The 19,695-nt window shown below is 35.6% G+C and overlaps 1 protein-coding gene across 3 annotated transcripts in view; it reads right to left on the bottom strand.

The window, feature by feature from the left end:
* Positions 1-19,695, bottom strand: part of Grik2 (glutamate ionotropic receptor kainate type subunit 2) — a 609,237-nt gene that overhangs the window by 233,057 nt on the left and 356,485 nt on the right. For all 3 annotated transcript variants that reach the window (XM_006983740.4, XM_016002308.3, XM_006983741.4), the window contains exons 8-9: positions 11,069-11,212; positions 7,478-7,585 (exon numbers count right to left, since the gene is read on the bottom strand). In XM_006983740.4, coding sequence (XP_006983802.2) covers positions 7,478-7,585; positions 11,069-11,212 — 252 coding nt within the window. The remainder of the gene's footprint in view (positions 1-7,477; positions 7,586-11,068; positions 11,213-19,695) is intronic.

Raw genomic sequence — 19,695 nt, 5'->3', positions numbered from 1 at the left:
ATGGGGCATGTTAGTAGGAGCATAGACAACAATAGTGCTGATAATGAATTGAAATTCTGGGAGCTGGCTCAAAAGGTTTCAGAGAAGAATTTTAGTATGTTGCTTAGAAATCGCTCTTATGATGTTTTGGTGAAGCAAGTGACTGCCTTTTGCCCCTGTCTGAGGAGTCTGCCTGAGGTTAAAGTGAAGAGTTTTGGATTAATTCCATTGGCAGAAGAAATCTCCAAACAGCCTAGTATAGACTCTGTCATGTGGATATTAGTTTTAATTATAAAGAAGATTTATAAAGAAAAGGAGCAAGCTCAACAAGGAAAAATATTTAAGGAGAATAAGAGCACCAAAAAGAGGAATGGAGCTAAATTCTTTGTTCAAGAAAATAAACAGATTAAGAAATAGAATAAAGGGAGTGGTGACCTCAGGGCAAGATACCACCCACCTAGATTTCCAATTCCTATAAAGGAACTAAAAAAAAATTTAGAGCTGGGTGAGGCAGTGAAAGTCCTTAATCCCAGCACTGGGAAGGCAGAGGCTGGCAGATCTCTGAGACTGAGGTCAGCCTGGTCTACAGAGCAAGTTTCAGGGCATCCAATCTTAGGCTGTGAAATAAAGAAAGCAGGCCAAGATGTAATTGAAAAAGAGGGCCATCTTTCAGCCCCAGCATTCAGCAGAATTGGGCATCTTCAGCCACATGGTTCTGACTTTAGAGTTAAGGAAAGAAGAAAGGAGTTATGGAATAAAGAAGCTGAGGCCAAGCATGTGCCAGGGATGTCCCTGAATAGAAGCTTAGTAGAGAGGCCATTGTGTAAAGCTGTGAAGTTGAAGCCTGGATTATCTTGAAGAACCCAAGATGTTAGAAATGCCAGAGTCCTGGGATAACTGCTGAGGATAGCTACTAACAGGGATTAGAACCAGCCTAAGAGAAAAAAGTATGATACAATCATAAAAAGCAGAATGGAAATGGAGATCTGAAGAACATTTTGACACCAGACATAGAGATGTAGAATTTGGAGTGTGCCCAGCCAGGTTTTGGTCTTGCATTTGTCCAGTATTTCCTTGCTATGTTCCCTTGCCTGCATTATGGAATGGTAATATATCTCTTTTGCCATTATGTATTGGAAGTATGTGATTTGCTTTTTTATTTTGATTTTTATAGGGGATTACAGTTAAGAAATTGCCTTTCTTCCCAGAAGACTTTGGAATTTGAAACTGTCATAGTTTATGGGAACTTTTGAAGTTGGACTGAATGCATTTTTTTGCATTATGATATGGCTATAAGTCTTTGGAGGCCTGGGAGTAGAATGCAGTGATTTGAAAGAAAATGGTTCACAAAAGGAGTAGCACTATTAGGAGGTGTGGCCTTGTGGGAGGAAGTGTGTCACTGTGAGGGCGGGCTTTGAAGTCTCTTGTTCAAGCTTCCCTTTGTATAAGAGTCACTAGACTTCCTGTTTTCTGCCAATGAAGTGGTAAGGACTCAGCTCCAATACCCCATCTGAATGCACACTACAATGCTCCCTGACATGATCATAATGGACTGAATGTCTGAAACTATAATCCACAAATTCAGCTAAATATTTTCCTTATAAGAGTTGCTGTAGTCATGTTGTCTTTTCACAGCAATAGAAAACACAAACAAAGACATCATCAAACACACACACCTGCAAACTTAGAAAAGCAGCGTTTCACTGCTGCTGTTATCCTGTCCACGGATTACAGAACCCCAGAGCTCCAGTCACAGGTTCATGAATTACAAATACATGTGTTCTTGTGGGTACAGATACAAATGGTAGCTACTGAGAAGCTAAAGAACGTTCATGTTGAAATAAAGCTTACAACCACCTGTATCTCCAGCTCCAAGCTACATGAAAGCCTTTCTGACATATTCATACACATGAATAAAAATAAAAATAAACTACTTGTAAGTTTAACATGGCAAACTTAATTTTTTATTACTTATATTTTAGATTATAATATACTTATATCATTTCCCCCTTTCCTTTACTCCCTACAAATATTTTAAATTTTAAAGTGGTTTACTTACGATATTTAATCTATATATTTTATTATATTTATATTACTATAAATTTATTAAAAGTTTGTGTCTATATGATAAGTAATAATTTATAAATTCTTATTTTTATAAACTTTGGAAAACCTCTATTCTATATCTATCACATTTTTAAGACCTTCCCACAGAACAAGCAAGTTAGAAATTGATTTTATTATGAAATTATGATTAGCATTGTAATTTTTCATTCTGCCTAACAGTTCCACACCCTGACATACTATAACTGGTCAAATAAATGTCTTTGCTTGCAACTTTTACTTTTCAAAATCAGCATAGCATTAGTATACAAATTTAATTTTAAAGAGATATATTTAACAAGATATAGTCTATTTTAATAATACATATCTTTCAGTTGGAGAGGTAGGGAGGTCTTTTATTTTGGTATATATTTTAATATAGATATCAAAATCATAAGGGTATCCAGATACAAAATTTGACACTTGAGGAAGACTGGAGCTGAAATGTAGTTTGCAACACAGTATCTTTTGTACAATAATAATCTTTCTGAATAGCAAATAATGAATAATAAGAAATTATTATTGACTTTTCACCTTTAGAAAATGAATGATGTTGTGATCATATAAGATATGACATACTATAAAAAACAGTCATATGGTGGGACTAAGTGACATTATTATTTGATTATAGTTTCTGACAATAGATTTTGTTTTAGGTGTAAGTGATTATTTTCCTGAAAGTAGTAACTAGTTTGTTCAGTTTGCAATGGAATGACAACATTTGCTTTTGGTATCATCAACTCTGCCAAAATTTGTTTTTGTAAAGCTTTTCAATTCTTCTTGCTATAAATGCAATTCTTTCAAATAATATTCTAAATTCATTTAAAATAAATTTATATCTTATCACATTAAACATGTGCTTGTCTCATCTGAAGCTGTTCTTTTCCAGTTTCAGAACAACAGTTCAGGGAGCAATGCACATTACACTAAACTATTTCCAGTCGCATGTCTAATTTGAATGCATATTCACCAATGACAGACATCATTATACTGTTAATTTTTAAGACATTTTGATATTACTTCATTAATCAACTTTTTGATCCCTTAATACTATTTTCTCCTCCCTCTGAATGACTTCAAGAATTCCATTTACACACTGAACATGCAAATAGATAATGCCAAAATATGTATTATACTTTGACTCAGGACCTCTGAGGCAAGAACTATAGAATCCAAATAACATCTGCAATGGTCTGCAGAGAATGCCGAGTATCCATTCCACAAATGACAGCACCCCATGTGGTGACAGGTTGCAACTTTTGAATGAACAAAAAACAAATGTCTAATATGCTTTGTAAACAACATTCAAGATGCTCATTCCTAGCTATATCTCTTCCTGTTTCCTTGCTAGTAATCTCCAATCAGAGCATGCTTGAGACATTCGTCCTTCCCAATATGAAACTTTCAACCCCCTGTCTTCCTCTGAGTGTCGGCTTAAGAACTGTAGCTGGTGTTTCCCTAGAGGTAGCTCCAAATAACAAACTTATGTTTATGGGGCTTTTGTTCATTTCCATAGAGAAAAAATCTATAAATGAGATGGTAATATTTCTGTACCTTCAGTCTTGAAACTTTCTCATTAGAGAGTCACATTTTATACCTCTGCTATACACACTCTTGTCACTATAAACGTTACTGTCGCCTCACCTGCACTATAAAATCCCCCAAGTCCTTGAAAATGCTAATCCATAGTATTGGACATCTGGAACCTGACTATTACCATTCTCTGTTCCCAATGATGTTGTGAAAGATCACTCTCCCTCAGATATTAGAATAAGTAGTCTGTGTGAATTATGTCTTGGGATTTTCATAGTTCCCCTTCATTCCTTCAAAGGCTGATAAAAATCTCCTGAAGATGCACTTTGTGCTAGATACTTTTCCAAGGCATGGCTACATTAAATAGTTGAAAGTATGAAGTATTTTTCTAATTAACATGATGTGTATTGACAAATCATAAACAGCCCTGAGAGGATGGTAAGCAGTGCTTTCCACGTCATATTTAGATTTTGGGTAAAAACAAAGTGGGAGGCCACAGAAGAATCTAAACAGAGCTACAGCCAGCTTGTTTTAGGGAACAACTGTCTGGATGTTATGGTCTGATGCATGGAATCTAAGGATAATAGAACTAAGATGATTCTGAGGATGGCATCATAGCTATATGGTAATACATGTCCTGGTTTGTTCCAGCAATGGATGTGTATTTGAATTCACAATAGACAATATGACCTTTGTTCCAATGAAAATTATTTAAATGTTGAGAAGTATTGTTTTTCATTTTCTTAATCTTGTGCACTGAATAGAAGGCTCTTCAGCAAGAAATTTATCAGTCTTATTGCCTAACATAGATAAAGTCTGCAATGGTACCCAATGACCCCCGCTCTGCTTGAAAGTAGGCACTGTCTAAAGATGCTTTAAGAGACATGTACTGGAGATTCAAAGCCCTTGCCAATATAGATGAAAAGAGTGAATTTTGATCTGTAGTTATTATTGAAATAGAAAGGGTAATTGTAACACAATTCCAGGCTCAGCGCCCTGAGGATATCACACTCCTCTCTCTCTCTCTCTCTCTCTCTCTCTCTCTCTATCTATATATATATATATATATATATATATATATATATATATATATATTAGGAACCTATGTTATTTCTGGATTTTCTTCTACATAGTTATAATAATAAGTATGAGAGTGTTTTTCTATCAATATTCTAATTATGCTAATATTTCAGTAGTTATTAAAATGTATTAGTTGCTTTTGCTCATTCCTTTTATCAATAACAGACAATACGCAACTTACTGAATCAATCGTTAATGGTAGCTCACAGTTTGAGGTTCAGTCCTCACGTTGTGAGCACTTAGCAACAGGAGCATGAGACATCTGGTCACACTGCATCCATAGCAAAGAAAGTGGCTATATTTTCAGTCTATTTATACTTTTATTTAGGCTAGGACTCCAGCCTGAGGTACAGTGATGCCTAATTTTATGTTGAGTCTTCTTACCTCATCAAAACCCTCCTGGGAATACCCTAAGAGGCAGTATCAGATGGTTTTTCCAAAGATGATTCTAGACCCTGCTAAATTGACAAGATTAACCATCAAATGTTTACACTGAGAATCTCATAACATGAAAGGCTTTCTGGGTTGAGGATATGACTCATTTGGGAGGATGCTAGACTAACATGCATAAGGTGTTAAGTTTGATCCAAAAAACTAACTAACTATATATATATATATATATATATATATATATATATATATATATATATATATATATTGGGCATGATAATGCATGATTTTAAGCACTCAGGAAAGAACGACAGGAAGGTCAGAAGTTCAAGAAGTTCAGCATAATTTTCTGGTACATAGTGGGGATTGAGGCCAGTCTACCATACACGAAGTCTGTCTCAAAAGAAAACAAAATTCATTCAGCTCATTTCTAAAAGTCTCCATAACATTAAAGAGTTCCAATATGGTTCAAGTTTCTTATTTTTCTTCTGAAACTCAAGGAAATCTTTTAACTATGAGCCCCTATAAAATAACAAATGAGCTGCATAGCTGTAATTATACAATCACACAAAATAAACTTTTCCTTCCAAAAAAGATAAAAGTAAACACAATAAGGAAAAAATTGACTCAATATTTTCCTATTATTCAAAGGCTAATTCTAAGAACTTCATCTACTGTTATTCTTCAGTTTTTTTCAGAAATATTCATCTATTGGGTGTATGCTTTCTTTGAGGATTTTGAACCAAATAACATTGAGGAGAATTTTTATATATATTAATGTTTAAAACAAATACTTATGTTTCAGGAGTGCACACAAGCCACTTTGAGGTATCATGTAATATCCATAACTCATGCTGTTTCACTTTTCTTGCATTGGAGAATTATGCCATATACATGGAAACCATTTTATATATAGGTTTTTCTGTGAGCCCATTGGAATCCAGGGGAATGTTCTATACTTGTCTTAATTTTGAGTCAAAGAAAAGGGGATCATTGTCAATATTAAGAACATCATTAACATCAGAAATTATACTAGTGACTTAGATATTTCCAAAATGTAATATAGTCACATCCCAGAAGGCTGCTAGATAAAAGTCTATTATCAAATCCAGACTTAGATCCAAGAAATGTTTACATTCTAAAAGCAAGATAGTTCAGAAGTCACTGTGTCATGATTTGTATTCCAGTTTCTTTTTTCTTTCTTTTTCTTTTCTCTCTCTCTCTCTCTCTCTCTCTCTCTCTCTCTCTCTCTCTCTCTCTCTCTCTCTCTCTCTCTTTCTTTCTTCTGTTTGTTTTCCAGACAGGGTTTCTCTGTGTAGTTTTGGTGCCTGTCCTGGATCTTGCTCTGTAGACCAGGCTATCCTCGAACTCACAGAGATCTGCCTGGCTCTGCCTCCCAAGTGCTGGGATAAAAAGCGTGTGCCACCACCTCCCGGCTATATTCCAGTTCCTTATACTGCATTCTTCACTTTACATTTTTTCAACAAGTGGTACAATCTGAAAATCTCAGTGGGCAAAAGTAATTGTTCTATCATCCAGGTCATCAAATGGTCATGATGTAAGCACATTTGTTTCATGACATTATAAAAGAAATACATACTTTTCTTCTCTCCTGGGTAGCTTGAGATAGCTTTCAAATATGTTGGTATATGTCAGCCTGGGAAACCACTACCCTATCTCAACTCCATATGCAATTGCTGGATGAAATCTACTTTACTGTCTTTAAGGTAAAACTATTTCAGTCAAGTAGAACTTCTGTTAAGCTCTTATCAAAATACCTGATCATCTCAGGTCTTCAATGAACTATAAGAAAATTCTAAATTGATACATCAGAAATTCTAATATACTACAGTATTCTACATTATTTTGAGAGTAAGCCTCTGAATCCTAGACACAGAATCATGTAATCTGAGGCAGTGTTATCCTTTCCATTCATGTACCCACATAATTTTCTTTTTGTATATTAATTTAGATACTTCTCTTAAAAATGACACAGTATGAAAATGTTTTTTTTTTTCCCTAAAAACATCATTTAAGGCCGTATTACAAGTAGGAAACAATTAGAAGTGATTCCTACCAGCAAAATGGCAGCCACAGTCATCTGTAACTCCAGCTCCTGACTCTAATAGGTACCCAGCTTGATAGTGATACACAAAAAACGATGCAAGGAAAAATGCTCACACACATAAAAATAAAATAATAACGTTTTTTAAATTACAAAAATCCTTTCGCCTTAAATTTTTGTTGTCAATTATTGTACTTAATATAATATATTGGAGAATTATATGGAAATTGTTTAATAAAACTAAAGAAACATGAATTGTGACTTTAACAAGGCTGTGTTTCTTTTTTCATTAGATGATTAAATATTCAAAACAAAGGACTTACGTACCTTCTCCAATCCTTCCTCCTTGAGACTGATCACGTCCAAATCAAAATCTGTCCTTAACCCATTGGTTTTGTTGAAAGTTATTCTGCCTGTGAGGCCTTCCCAGTGAGCCTGAAAAACAAATGTCCACAATTAACAGGCAAGAGGTAAGATGGAATCCTGTGGTCACTGGTAACCTGAGCTGCTTTACATTAATAGGCAAGAAACAGGAGACAAGATGATGTCCTGTGATCACTGGTAACCCGCGCTCCTTTATGATGACATTCTGTGTTTACAAGCTGCTTTACTTCTCATGAAAGGAAAGAGTTTTTGACTCAATAACTTCCTAACTTCTGTAGGAAATATAAATGTTCAGCTAGTATTATCACTGTTTAGAGGTATAAGCTTTTTCCTTAGAAAAATTAGCAAGGTACATTATATGAGATAAGATATTGAATATATCACTTGGTATAACTAAAAAAATATGATGGGCTAACTCCCTAAATTCGTAACAGCAAGAAATGTATTAATCTGAACAAAATTGAGTCCAGAAGCGTCTGTTGTACTACTTTAGTTTACAATTTTCCCTTATAATAAACAATGTCACATTTCCCTGAAGAAGACAGGGGAAATATATCATAATTATTTTATATTAGGTTATAATGCCTATAAAAGATGTTCCCAGTGGAAAATGATGTAGGAATATAATCACTCCAAGGTAAGTAAATGGATGTATAGCACGAATCTTAAAAGACCTTATTAATAAAATCAAACCCGGAGCCGGGTATTGGGGTTAAAGCTGGAAGATAGAGAAGCAGAACAAGCACAGCCATCTCACCTCGCCAACTCCTCAGCTGATCCTCTTCCTCAAACTGGAAGCCTCTGAGTCCTCATCCAAATGGATCTCAACTGAACTGCTTGCTGCTCAAAAGCCTAAAAGCTTAACGAGCTCTAGTTCCTGGTTCTCATGCCTGATATACCTTTCTGCTTCCTGCCATCACTTCCTGGGATTAAAGGTATGAGTCACCATGCCTGGCTGTTTCCAGTGTAGCTTTGAACTCAAAGAGATCCAGATGGATCTCTGCCTCTGGAATGCTGGGATTAAAGGTGTGTGTCTGCCACCATTTTCTGGCCTCTATGTCTATCTAGTGGCTGTTCTGTCCTCTGACCCCAGATAAGTTTATTAGGGTACACAATATATTGGGGGATACAATATATCACCATATGGATGGATTTTATTTTAAATACACTTTTTTTCCTATTTGGACTGTTATTTAGCCAATATTATATGTTTTCCACAATATGACATGTGGAAATAGCTTGGAGAAGTAATTACCTGAAAATTTTGAATGATGCAGTGTAAGCATGCAATTGTATAGTTTGAAATAATGTATACTATGAGCCCAAAGACATGGTTCTTAAAATACTATAATTAATATTTTAGTAGTGAATGTAAATGAATATCATCACTACATCATTTCTTAGTCACCATGATTGTTTCTCAGATACTAGTGCTAGTATACACACATTTCAAAATGGTTTTCAGCTAATAAATTATAAATGAAACAGAAAATGTGGTAATTACCTGTTTCATATTACAATATGTCTCCAGTAGAAAAAATTATTTACCCAACGTCTTAAAAAGAAAAAATATTCAGATAATAAAAATTCTAAAAGTTTAACAACAGACAAAAGGATCAGACCTTGCCAGAACACATGTAGAAAAAAGCAAAATGGAACTAGGTACAGAACAGTAAAAATACAAGAGGCAAAACCAGGCAAGTAATAAAAATTCTCTAACATACTCAACTTTCAACTTCCTAGCAACCAAAGCAGAAAAGAAAAGATAATGAAATTGTAATATGCACTCTTCATATTTGGAGGCATTCCAGCTACTTGGAATAAACAGCTTTTCTGGTACTGAGACCTGAAAGAAATTTCTCCTGTTGGTCCTCTTACAGGGAATACTGTGATTTAGTGGACAAGGCTCTCAATTACACTCTACAATAAATACAGTGGGGGATGTCATATAGCTGTTTTGTTTTTTTTTTTTTTTTCAGGGCCAGTCGACACCTATCACAGTCATAAAGCTCAAATGCTGAGTTCAGAAAAATCAATTCTTTAACCACTGAGACCTTTGATCTATGAATAGAGAGCTCTGAGGATGGAGAATATTTTAAACCAAAAGTGAATGTAGAGTGTGAAGTTACTAATAAAGACCATGTTCTTCAGGGAAAATCAGGTCTCCTAGCTGAGTTCAATGAAAAGTGGATCATGGAAATGCATGGAAATTGTTTAGCAATATAGTGAGGTTCCTATTCAGGATCTCCTTTTTATTTTTGTTCCAAAATCTTTTTTTTTTTTTTTTTTTTTTTTTTTTTTTTTTTTTTTTTTTTTTTTTTTTTTTTTTTTTTTTTTTTTGGTTTTTCGAGACAGGGTTTCTCTGTGCAGCTTTGCGCCTTTCCTGGAACTCACTTGGTAGCCCAGGCTGGCCTCGAACTCACAGAGATCCGCCTGGCTCTGCCTCCCGAGTGCTGGGATTAAAGGCGTGCGCCACCAACGCCCGGCTGAAAAATCTTAAATGTACCAATGTCTACAATTGTTTTCATAGCTAAGATAGATATTTATTTAAATTTTCATCCAAGAAAAGTGTGCTAAGCAAACAAAGAGAAAAATGCAAAAGAAAAAAGTGGGTGTGCACATAGGTATAAATGAGAAATTTCCACCTGTTTTTTTCTCACTTCAGGCTTGGTCAAAATCAAAGGGAAACAATACATGGTGGTCATAAACATGACTCCATTACACAGTGTGAAGTAAATTTTGTACTTTGTGAATCTATATATTATTTTTGTTTTTGTGTTTCAAAGTGATAGGAATTGAATTTAGGGCTCATATCTGCTAGGCAAGCAATTTACCATTGAACTATATTCCAAGACCTGATATATTTATTTTTAATATGAATAGTTAATTCAAATAAAAATAGTTTTACATTTTATTTCAGATAGTTCTATAGATGAAAATAGCTATGCCTCATGTATTATTTTAACTTTTATGTACTCTAAATGACATTCATGATAAAACTATAGCTGATATTTTATTGCCTATAATACTATTCTTTAGACTTCTGCATCTATACCTAAATAAAAAGCAGAGAGACAGATTTTCAAAAATAAAGCTATTATCATCAACCAAGCTTTCAATAGGTCATAGGTTTCATATGTTTAGGTCACCATAGGCATGCTGATAGATATTGTATTGATTTATTTGTAAAATAACAGTTTTTATTTTATTGTACAGCCTTGATATAAGGGCTTTTGCTTTGTTTTATTGTGTCTTGTTTTATTCAGTTTCATTGCTGTCTTGTAGAAGCCTGCTCTTTTCTGAAGAAGAAACAGGGGTAGTGGATCTGGGGAGAAGGAATGTGGAGGGGGCTGTTAGGAGGAGCAGAGGGAGGAATGCATTGTACAAGAGAAGAACATATTTTCAGTAAAAATTAGAGAGAAAAAGATGATTTTACCTACCTAGGGGGAAAAAAGACGTATCAGTTTTTGTGTTGTTTTGTTTTGAGTGTAGGTGAACTGCACTGAGCTCACTCAGAGTCCTGTCTTTTCTTACCTCTTTAATTAGGCTCATAAAGCGGGTCCCGAAGCGCCAGGGTTTGTGCCGATTACACTGCAAGGAACTGACTGTCATCTGCGGAAACTGTTGCACGGCCACGGACACGACATGGACCGCATCATACATCAGAGCAGCATCCGTCTGAAAGCCCAGAGCAAGGACATACGTGTTCAAAAAATGTGCAGCAGGGCAGGCAGCATCAATGGAAGAATGGGGTAAGGGAAATGAAAATTTCCAGTGTTTCTTTTTATTAGAGGAAAAAAGCAATTTCTTCTGCATTCTGTGGTTCTCTCAACTAAGACAATGTGACCATGTTACTACAACGCATTAAGAACAGTTGACCACCTGGCCTTTCTTTTAGAAAGCAATAGCTAAGTTACACAGTGCCCTGGTATCCCCTTTGTACCTGGAAATATATGAGCACACTATTTATTTCTCTTCTCTCTCTCTCTCTCCCTGGGTCCATCTCATTCTGTCTCACCACACATCACATACAATTGCATGAAATTGTCACATTTAGAATGATCATGTAGCTCACATATTATCCATAGAAGTAAGTAAACAGTTCTCCTGTACAGGAGGAATAAAAGAGACTTTAAAGAGGGTTACTCAAAAAATCTTAAAGATATAAGCCCAAATCTTGTCTTCAGCTGTATTTTCAAATATCCATTCTCAGTCATGATGCATCATTCCACAGAATGAATCTCAGGGTACGTGTTAATCCCTTTTCAAGAACCTAAGCTTAATCTTGTGTGCTGCTTTCTTCACTCAAAATTTCCATATCAATAAAAGTTCATTTGGCTTCTCAAGTAAAATGAATATGAATTCTACTGTTCTGCACCTGCTCAAGGAATCAGCCACTTTGTGAGTTGACGATAAAAAACAATGTTTATAATTTGTAACAAACAAGAGGCTGGGTGGCTGTGAAGAGATGAGTTAAGAAGACCCTCTCACCATGCTTTTGGGATCTGCCAGATTTCATACCTACAGGAGAGGGCCGCACTGGCAGAGATGGTAGCAGTGAGCTTTGAGCCATCTGCTTGGCATTCTTTACAATAAAAGCATGTATTTCCCTTTCTCATTCACACAATTAGTGGGCTGTGAAATGAATTCCAAACTGAATAGGAACCCTGTAGATCACACTGTGTGCCACAATACAGGACGAAATGAGGAGACTGTATTTTTCCATTCAAATGCATACTAAGAGCTTTACCACAAAAAGTGGAAGAAGGCTAAACAGCACACTGCAAAGGCAGAACATAGGAGTAGTCATTTTGTCCTTTATATTCACTAACTTCACTTTCCAAATAACAGATGGCTAATTTCACTTATCCTATTAGCTGTATGGTTTTACCTAGAGGAGTGAATACAATACAGAAATCCAGTATGAGCCTTACAATTACACTATTCGGTTTGGATCTGGGTGAATATCTGAAAAATACATCTAGTATATCACATTGCTAGTCCTAAAAGTAATTTCCAAATTTGAAAAATGTATTTTTCCCAAAATGTAATGAAATTTTATACCGTATAACTGTCTGAGAAAGTTAGGCAGAGATAAAATCTTTCAAGTATTATTGACAGGCCAGTTTTACAGCATCACCACAGAAAAACACCTTAAAGCATCCATTCTCTTTCATAATATAAATTCATGTCCTGATGTGCTGGTCAGTCTTGTCAACTTGACTGCCTTAGAGTCACCTAGAAGGCAGGACTCTGGGAAGAAGCCATTTCTCCAGAAGCTTAACTGGGAAATGAAGAACTAACCATCCCACAGGCTAGCATCCTGGGCAATAAATAAATAAATGATGAATGAATGAATGAATGAATGAATGAATGAGTGAGTGAATGAATGAATGAATGAATGAATGAATGAATGAATGAATGCCAAGAGAGGGCCACCCACAACCAGCTGTCTCACACCCCTGCTACCACTCTAGCCACAAGACTGTACACTGTAACTGTGAACTGAAATGTACTCTTCCTCCCTTCAGTAACTTTTGTCAAGAACTTTGTTGTAATAATGGAAAAGAAACTAAGTCTTTATCAGAGACTGGCTTAAAGGACAAAATCTCAAATAAGAACAAAGATTATTAACACTAATTTTACAGGTATTTTAAATTGGAATTCTATTAAGAATCTTTTCAGGCTCTACTACCATAAAACTGGAAGTTAATAACAACAATGGTTTTCTTTGGAAATCATACAAATATAGGGGAAATAACTCATTCCTGAACAAACGGTAGATGAGGATAGATATAAAGTGCATAAAAAATGTCCTAAGAGAAATACAAATAGGGACATAAAATTAAAAAAAAAAAAAAAAAAAAAAAAAAAAAAAAAAAAAAAGCTATTTGTAGTGGGTAGCCATTCCAGCATTGATCCGGAAGTTCCAAATCCCGCTGAGGCTTCTGTCACGCCTACAAGGTGGGGCCAAGAGAAGACCCTGAAGACCCGAGATCTGGTTGCGCCAGCTCTCTTGGTTCCTGGACCCAGGATGCTAAAGGTAGACCGAGCAGAGTTCTCCTGAGAACACCCCGGACTGTGCCACTCCTTTCCCAGACCCTGTAAACTATCCCTTCACTGTTAAGTTACCCCACAAAATAAACCTCCCTTTTAACTACATGGAGTGGCCTTAATAATTTCACCAATAGCTATTGACTACTAACAGGAGCATTTATAGCAATCAATATCTATTTTTAAAAACCATAAATAATTTGCATAAGCAACCTTGTGCTGTACCTCAAGGAAATGAAAACACAGTAACCAACCAAACATCAAACTAATTGGAAGAAAGACATAATAGATATTAGAGTGGAGATAAGCAAAATATAGAGCCAGAAAAGAAAATGGCACTTGGAATTGCTGTTTCTAGAAAATCCTGTGTCTTTACATGGGCCCAAAATGTACTAAATGCAACGATGGGCTGTCCCTTCTGCCTTCGTTTAGTTTCTGTCTCAATCACTTTTCATAGTCCATGATTACTTAAGAATATATGACTACCAAACACATCTTGTGCCCCTTTGGGTCTGAAAGTACAAAAACAAGAGCTATTTTCTTCAGCTCCAATCACCTTGGGTTACAAGAACTGAAACAAAAGCCTCACAGGACCAACAGCCCCCGAATTGAGGACAAGTGTCTGTGATAGCAAAGCTGTAATTTGGAGCAGAAGTAACCAGAAATGGCAAAATAGCACCTTCTTCAGACCATCTCACAGAAACAAAATTGGAGTAAAGATCAATCATACGCAGACCCAGACAGCACCCTGGCCAGGAATGGACATATATAAATACCCCGTGACCCCTTTTCCCTGTTCTTTCTCTGTTTAAACCTAAGACTCATGTCACTACCTAGAACCCACTTGAAATCACTGGACCTTTTTATTTCTTCCCCTTCCCATTGTGCCTTATTAAATACGTTTTCTCTGCTTTTTAGTATTACTCATTTTCTGAAATACTGAAATAGATGACTGAGCAGACCCAGTTGAATCTGACATTTTATTGGCTATTTCAGTCATTTCCTAATCAAAGACAAAGAAGTTCAATTAGCAATTAATATATAACATCTAAAAAGAAAAAATGTTTAAAAGAATAAAATTAAAAAATCCTTAAAAGAATATATATAATATAGAATAAATATATATAATAAATCTTTATATAGAATAATTATAAAATGAAAAAGAAGGCTTAAGTAAAACCAAAGATTTACTGATACCACAGAAATTACAGGACTGATTGAGATTGTAACTTAGGCTTGGGCACCTTGACAATATTGACTCATAAAGAAATGAAAAGATGACTCTTTTGTCATCATATGAACTTATATAAAAAGATCCCATCAAAGAAAACCTCAGAATAAGATTGCTTCCACTGCTAAATTTTACCATAAATTCAAACAGACAAGAAAAGTCTTCCAGATTTATATTCTGAAGCCATAATAACCCTGATACCAAAACATGACAAGGACATTATACAAAGAGAGTTAAAAGCCAATATTGTTGATGAACATAGACAAAGAAATCCTCAAGAAAATACTACTAAAGAGAGTTTTTAGTGTAAACAGTACACTAAAAGAATTATTGACGATGAGTCTCAAGTTCAGAGAATTACCTTATCTTAAGAAGAAGGTAAACCATAATGGAGGAAGATACTCAATATTGATCTTTGGCCTCTGCACATACAAACATATATCCAATGAACATGTATAACACACACACACACACACACACACACACACACACACACACACACACACATATACATTTATTCAACTCAATCAAGGTGAATTTGCCTCAGAGTTTCAAGTATTTGCAAAGATGGCTGAATGCACATTGGTCAATAAACATGATGCATTGATACAAGACACCAAGAGAAGGAATGACCAAAGTCATATGATCATTTCAACAGATGTAGAACTCATACCAGATAAAATGATTTAACTTAGGAGTAATAGAGTCCAGTCTGATAAAGTCTATTTATAACAAGGCAACAGCTCACAACATATTGAATGCTGGAAAACTAGCAGTGACGCATTAAGGTGCAGCAAGATATGAAGCCCTCTTTTGTCACTTTTATCTATGATGATACCAGAAGTTCTACACAGAGCAATTAGGCAAGATCATGAAATAAATGGCATCTAACTTGGAAAGAAAAAATTGTCAAATTGTCATTATGTACAGATGACATAATCTTATATATAAAAACACTAAACACATCATCAAAACACTATTAGAATTAATAAACTAATTCAGCAAAGCAGCAGGATACGAAATCAACATCAAAATAAATTGCTTTGCTTTATAGCAATAGTGACTTGTCTGAGTTGAAAATCAGCAAAGCAGTCCTACTTAGTACAGCCACAAAAATAAAATAAAGTATATTCAACTGTATTTAAGCAAACAGAAAATGTTTTCTACAATATAGCTATAGAACATGCTAGAATAAGTTGAAAAAGACAGAAGCAAATGTTCAGGGATTAGAATAGTTAATATTGTGAAAATTTCCATAAGACATAAAGTGATTGATAGATTCCACACCATTCCTGTTAAAATAGCAATACCTTCCTTCACAGAAGTAGAAAACTAAAGACTAAAGTATGTAAGGACTATAAAAGGACCTGAATGCCCAAATAAATCTGGGCCAAAAGAATACAGCAAGATGTCTTAATCTACCTGAATAAAAACACACTATGAACATAGCACAACACTTAGAAGAAAATAGCCACACCAACCAATGGGAAAAAATAAAGGAGGGAAACCAGGCATTGCAGTCTACTGAGTTTTGACTAAGATGGCTCCATAGGCAATGAAGAAAGGATGAACCCTTCAACAAATGGACTAGCAAAATGGACAGCCATTCGTAAAGTGAGGATGGAAGCCCTGCTCTCACTGGTTACAACTTAGTAATACATTAAAATACTAAGAGAAGGAGCAATGGAAATTCCATTAGCATGGATAATATAAAAAAAGAACAAAAGAACAAGAGACAAATGCAAAAATGCACAAATGAAATTACATAAAAATAAAATGTTCAGTGAAGGAAACTAGTAACACTTATTTACAGCAAAGGAAACAACAGCATAATCTAGATAGGAAGAAGACAATTACAAACCATGCATCTATAAGGATATGTATGAGGACATCCAACAATATTGGGCAGAAAAGCTAGCAACATGGTTTAAGGATTGAGAAAAAAGCTAAGCAGACATTTGTCAAAAGCAAGATAAATGCTCAACAGATACGTGAAAAGTCTCTTGATTTTCTTAATAACGATAGAAATCGAAATCAGAGTGACAGTGACATGTGCTATTTTGTTTGTGCTCTAACAAATAAAGCTTGCCTTGAGATCAGAGTGCAGAGCTAGCCACTGGAGGCCAAGCAGTGGTGGCACACACTTTTAATCCTAGCACTTGCGAGGATGAAACAGGAAGTGATCTGGCTGGGTGGAGAGAGGAAATGGTAAGGCAGGGTAGAGACAGGAGCTTAGCTCTTTCAGTCTGAGGATTCCTAGAGGTAAGAAGTCTTTTTAGTGGCTGGATGTTCTGCTTCTCTGATCTTTTAGCTTTTGACCTGATACCTGACTCCAGGTTTTTATTGTTAAGACCAAATAGAATTTGTGCTATAGTCACCCATTTCAGTAAGAGTTGGTATTGTCCAAAGACAAAAGATACCAGGTGCTGGCAAAGACAACAAGAAAGTAAAAGCCTTGTTCACTGTTGGTTGTGAGACCCTACTCTATTCTCTAAGACAAAGAAGGAGACTTAGACAAAGATATCTTAATATAGATAGACCCAGGCCAGTTTCAAGCTCCCAGAAATGATGGCACAAGCCCCAGGAACTTAAAAGTACAAAGTCAGGAATAGCCATCTGGTAACAGCTAATTAACAAAAGAGTACCCCGAATGCCAGACAAAAGCCAGGCCATTTGGTGGTGACTGACTAACCACGGGATGTCCCATTGCCAGATATGGCACGTCTCAACTCCGGCTGTAAAAGTTCTAACAGAACAAACAGACAAACCAAAATAAGATAACCCGGTCCGGGAAGATTTAGCCAATTAGAATTGTACTAACTCCCCCACAACCTGGAGGGACTCGTGGTTTTTGCATAATACTATGAAAAGCAGAAAGAAGGTTTGCACATGGTTAAATACAGAGCCATGATTTGATCCAGCAGTCCTTCATATTTTGGGAAGTTCTGATGAGAAATAAACACTTATAACTCTGTTCTGTGAAGGTAAATCTCTGAGGTAGAATTTAAATTAAATATAATTCTGTTCCTAATTTAATTTTCATTATGTCATATCAACTCTAAAGAGTATTTTGGAGTTAAATACAAAAGATAATATTTAAAATTACACTACAATTGAGCATATAAACTACTTTCTTACAAAACTGTTTACTTACTAAATCCAAATGATTTAGTAGAAAAATTCAGAGTTATTTGTGGCCTGAACATCCAAGTACAATCACACATTTGCAAACAAGTATGCATGTGTCACATTTATTTGAAAACTAAAGCACCTCTTCACTTTGGAATCCAAACCAGAAGAAGGAAGAACAGTGTTCACTGCAGGGTTTCATATCAGAAGAAGAAAGGGAGGTTATGAAGTTAAATTTCAATCCCAATAAGTCAAAGGTGAGGCCCATGCATCACTGCTAGTTCAAGTGTCTCTCAACCAGAGTGGGATCTACCCTGAGGGCCTACTTTAGACCATAGTCAGCTTTGGAGTCTGCATAAAATGTTCGTACTATGTTACTATATAATATTCTTACTATTCATTTATATTAAAACATAAAAACATAATAAAGACTGTATTGAACTTTTAAAATATTTATGTAGACTTGGATTTTATTTATAGAAAGAGCCCTTTACTAAGCCATAAGTACTAAGCATGTCTATGTTTGATGGACAAGTCATTTTATCAACCAGCATAAAGTCTTAAAAATTCTGAGATAGCCCCTCTGAGATAGTTATGCCCACACACACACACACACAATAATAAATACAGATTTGTTTTGAATTAAAATGAAGTGGAGTCAAACAATTCTGACCTACATTCATGAAAAGAACACTGAAAGAAATTCTAAAATATTCCAAAGATTTCTTTTAGCAAAAGTTCATCAATGCTATTTTTGATTCTGGTGGTTGGGCATTTAAAAAAAAAATCTGTGCTCTTGTAATAATAATGACCTTGGGATATCTCTATTAAATTTTAGCAGAGAAAAATGAAGGCAGGGTCTGGTGACATACACTTTTAATGCCAGCACTAAGAGGCAGAGGCAGAGGCAGACCAGAGATGAGTTCCAGATCAGCATGATCTCCATGGTGAATTCCAAGGGACAATGGCTATGTGAAAAACAGTCTCAAATAAGTAAACACATAACAACAACAACAACACAAAACTGAGGCATGATCTTTTTTAAAGAGGTGTACTTTTTAAAATAATTTTTAAGTTATAATTTGGTAAGTCTTGACTGTGTGTGTGTGTGTGTGTGTGTGTGTGTGTGTGTGTGTGTTCACATTAATACTCTTGGTCTGGGCTGAAACACTAAAACTCACCCAATGTTCTACATGATGTATTTACATTACTCTCTTCTTCTTAGCTTACTTTCTAGATAACAGGCACTTCTGGACAATTACAGCACCAACTTTGTAGTGCCACACATGTTATTCCATATGTTGCCTTGCAAATAGTAAGTGTATAATAGTATTATTAAGAATAAATATATAAGTTCTGCCAAAGTTTGCTTTAACAGTACAAGAAATAGGTCTTGGTGCACTCTGAATAACGGTCACACTCTGCCATCTCTCTAGAATGCATTGCCTCCCAAAGGTACCGTGAACCAAATCTGCCAGCAGCTCCAGCCTGGGGGGAACGGGAGTGCAGCGTCTGTCCCGATTCCAAATGAATTTATAGTAACAGTTCTGTGAACACATTTATCTTTCCATTAAATAAGTACAGGCAGGTCCCCTCTGAGATCTGAAGCTAGCTGGCAGGTGGCAGACCCATTCTGGAACTCCTACGTTTCAGATTTTGCTCATTTCTGAAATCCCATCTGAGGTAAAATGCATAGCACAAAGAGCTGCTTCCTCCAGTAAACGGAAGATAAGTCTATGGATTCTGA

This window comes from Peromyscus maniculatus, chromosome 16, assembly GCF_049852395.1.
Source record: "Peromyscus maniculatus bairdii isolate BWxNUB_F1_BW_parent chromosome 16, HU_Pman_BW_mat_3.1, whole genome shotgun sequence".
Classification (NCBI taxonomy): Eukaryota; Metazoa; Chordata; class Mammalia; order Rodentia; family Cricetidae; genus Peromyscus; species Peromyscus maniculatus.
This window is presented reverse-complemented; position numbering and strand designations above follow the sequence as displayed.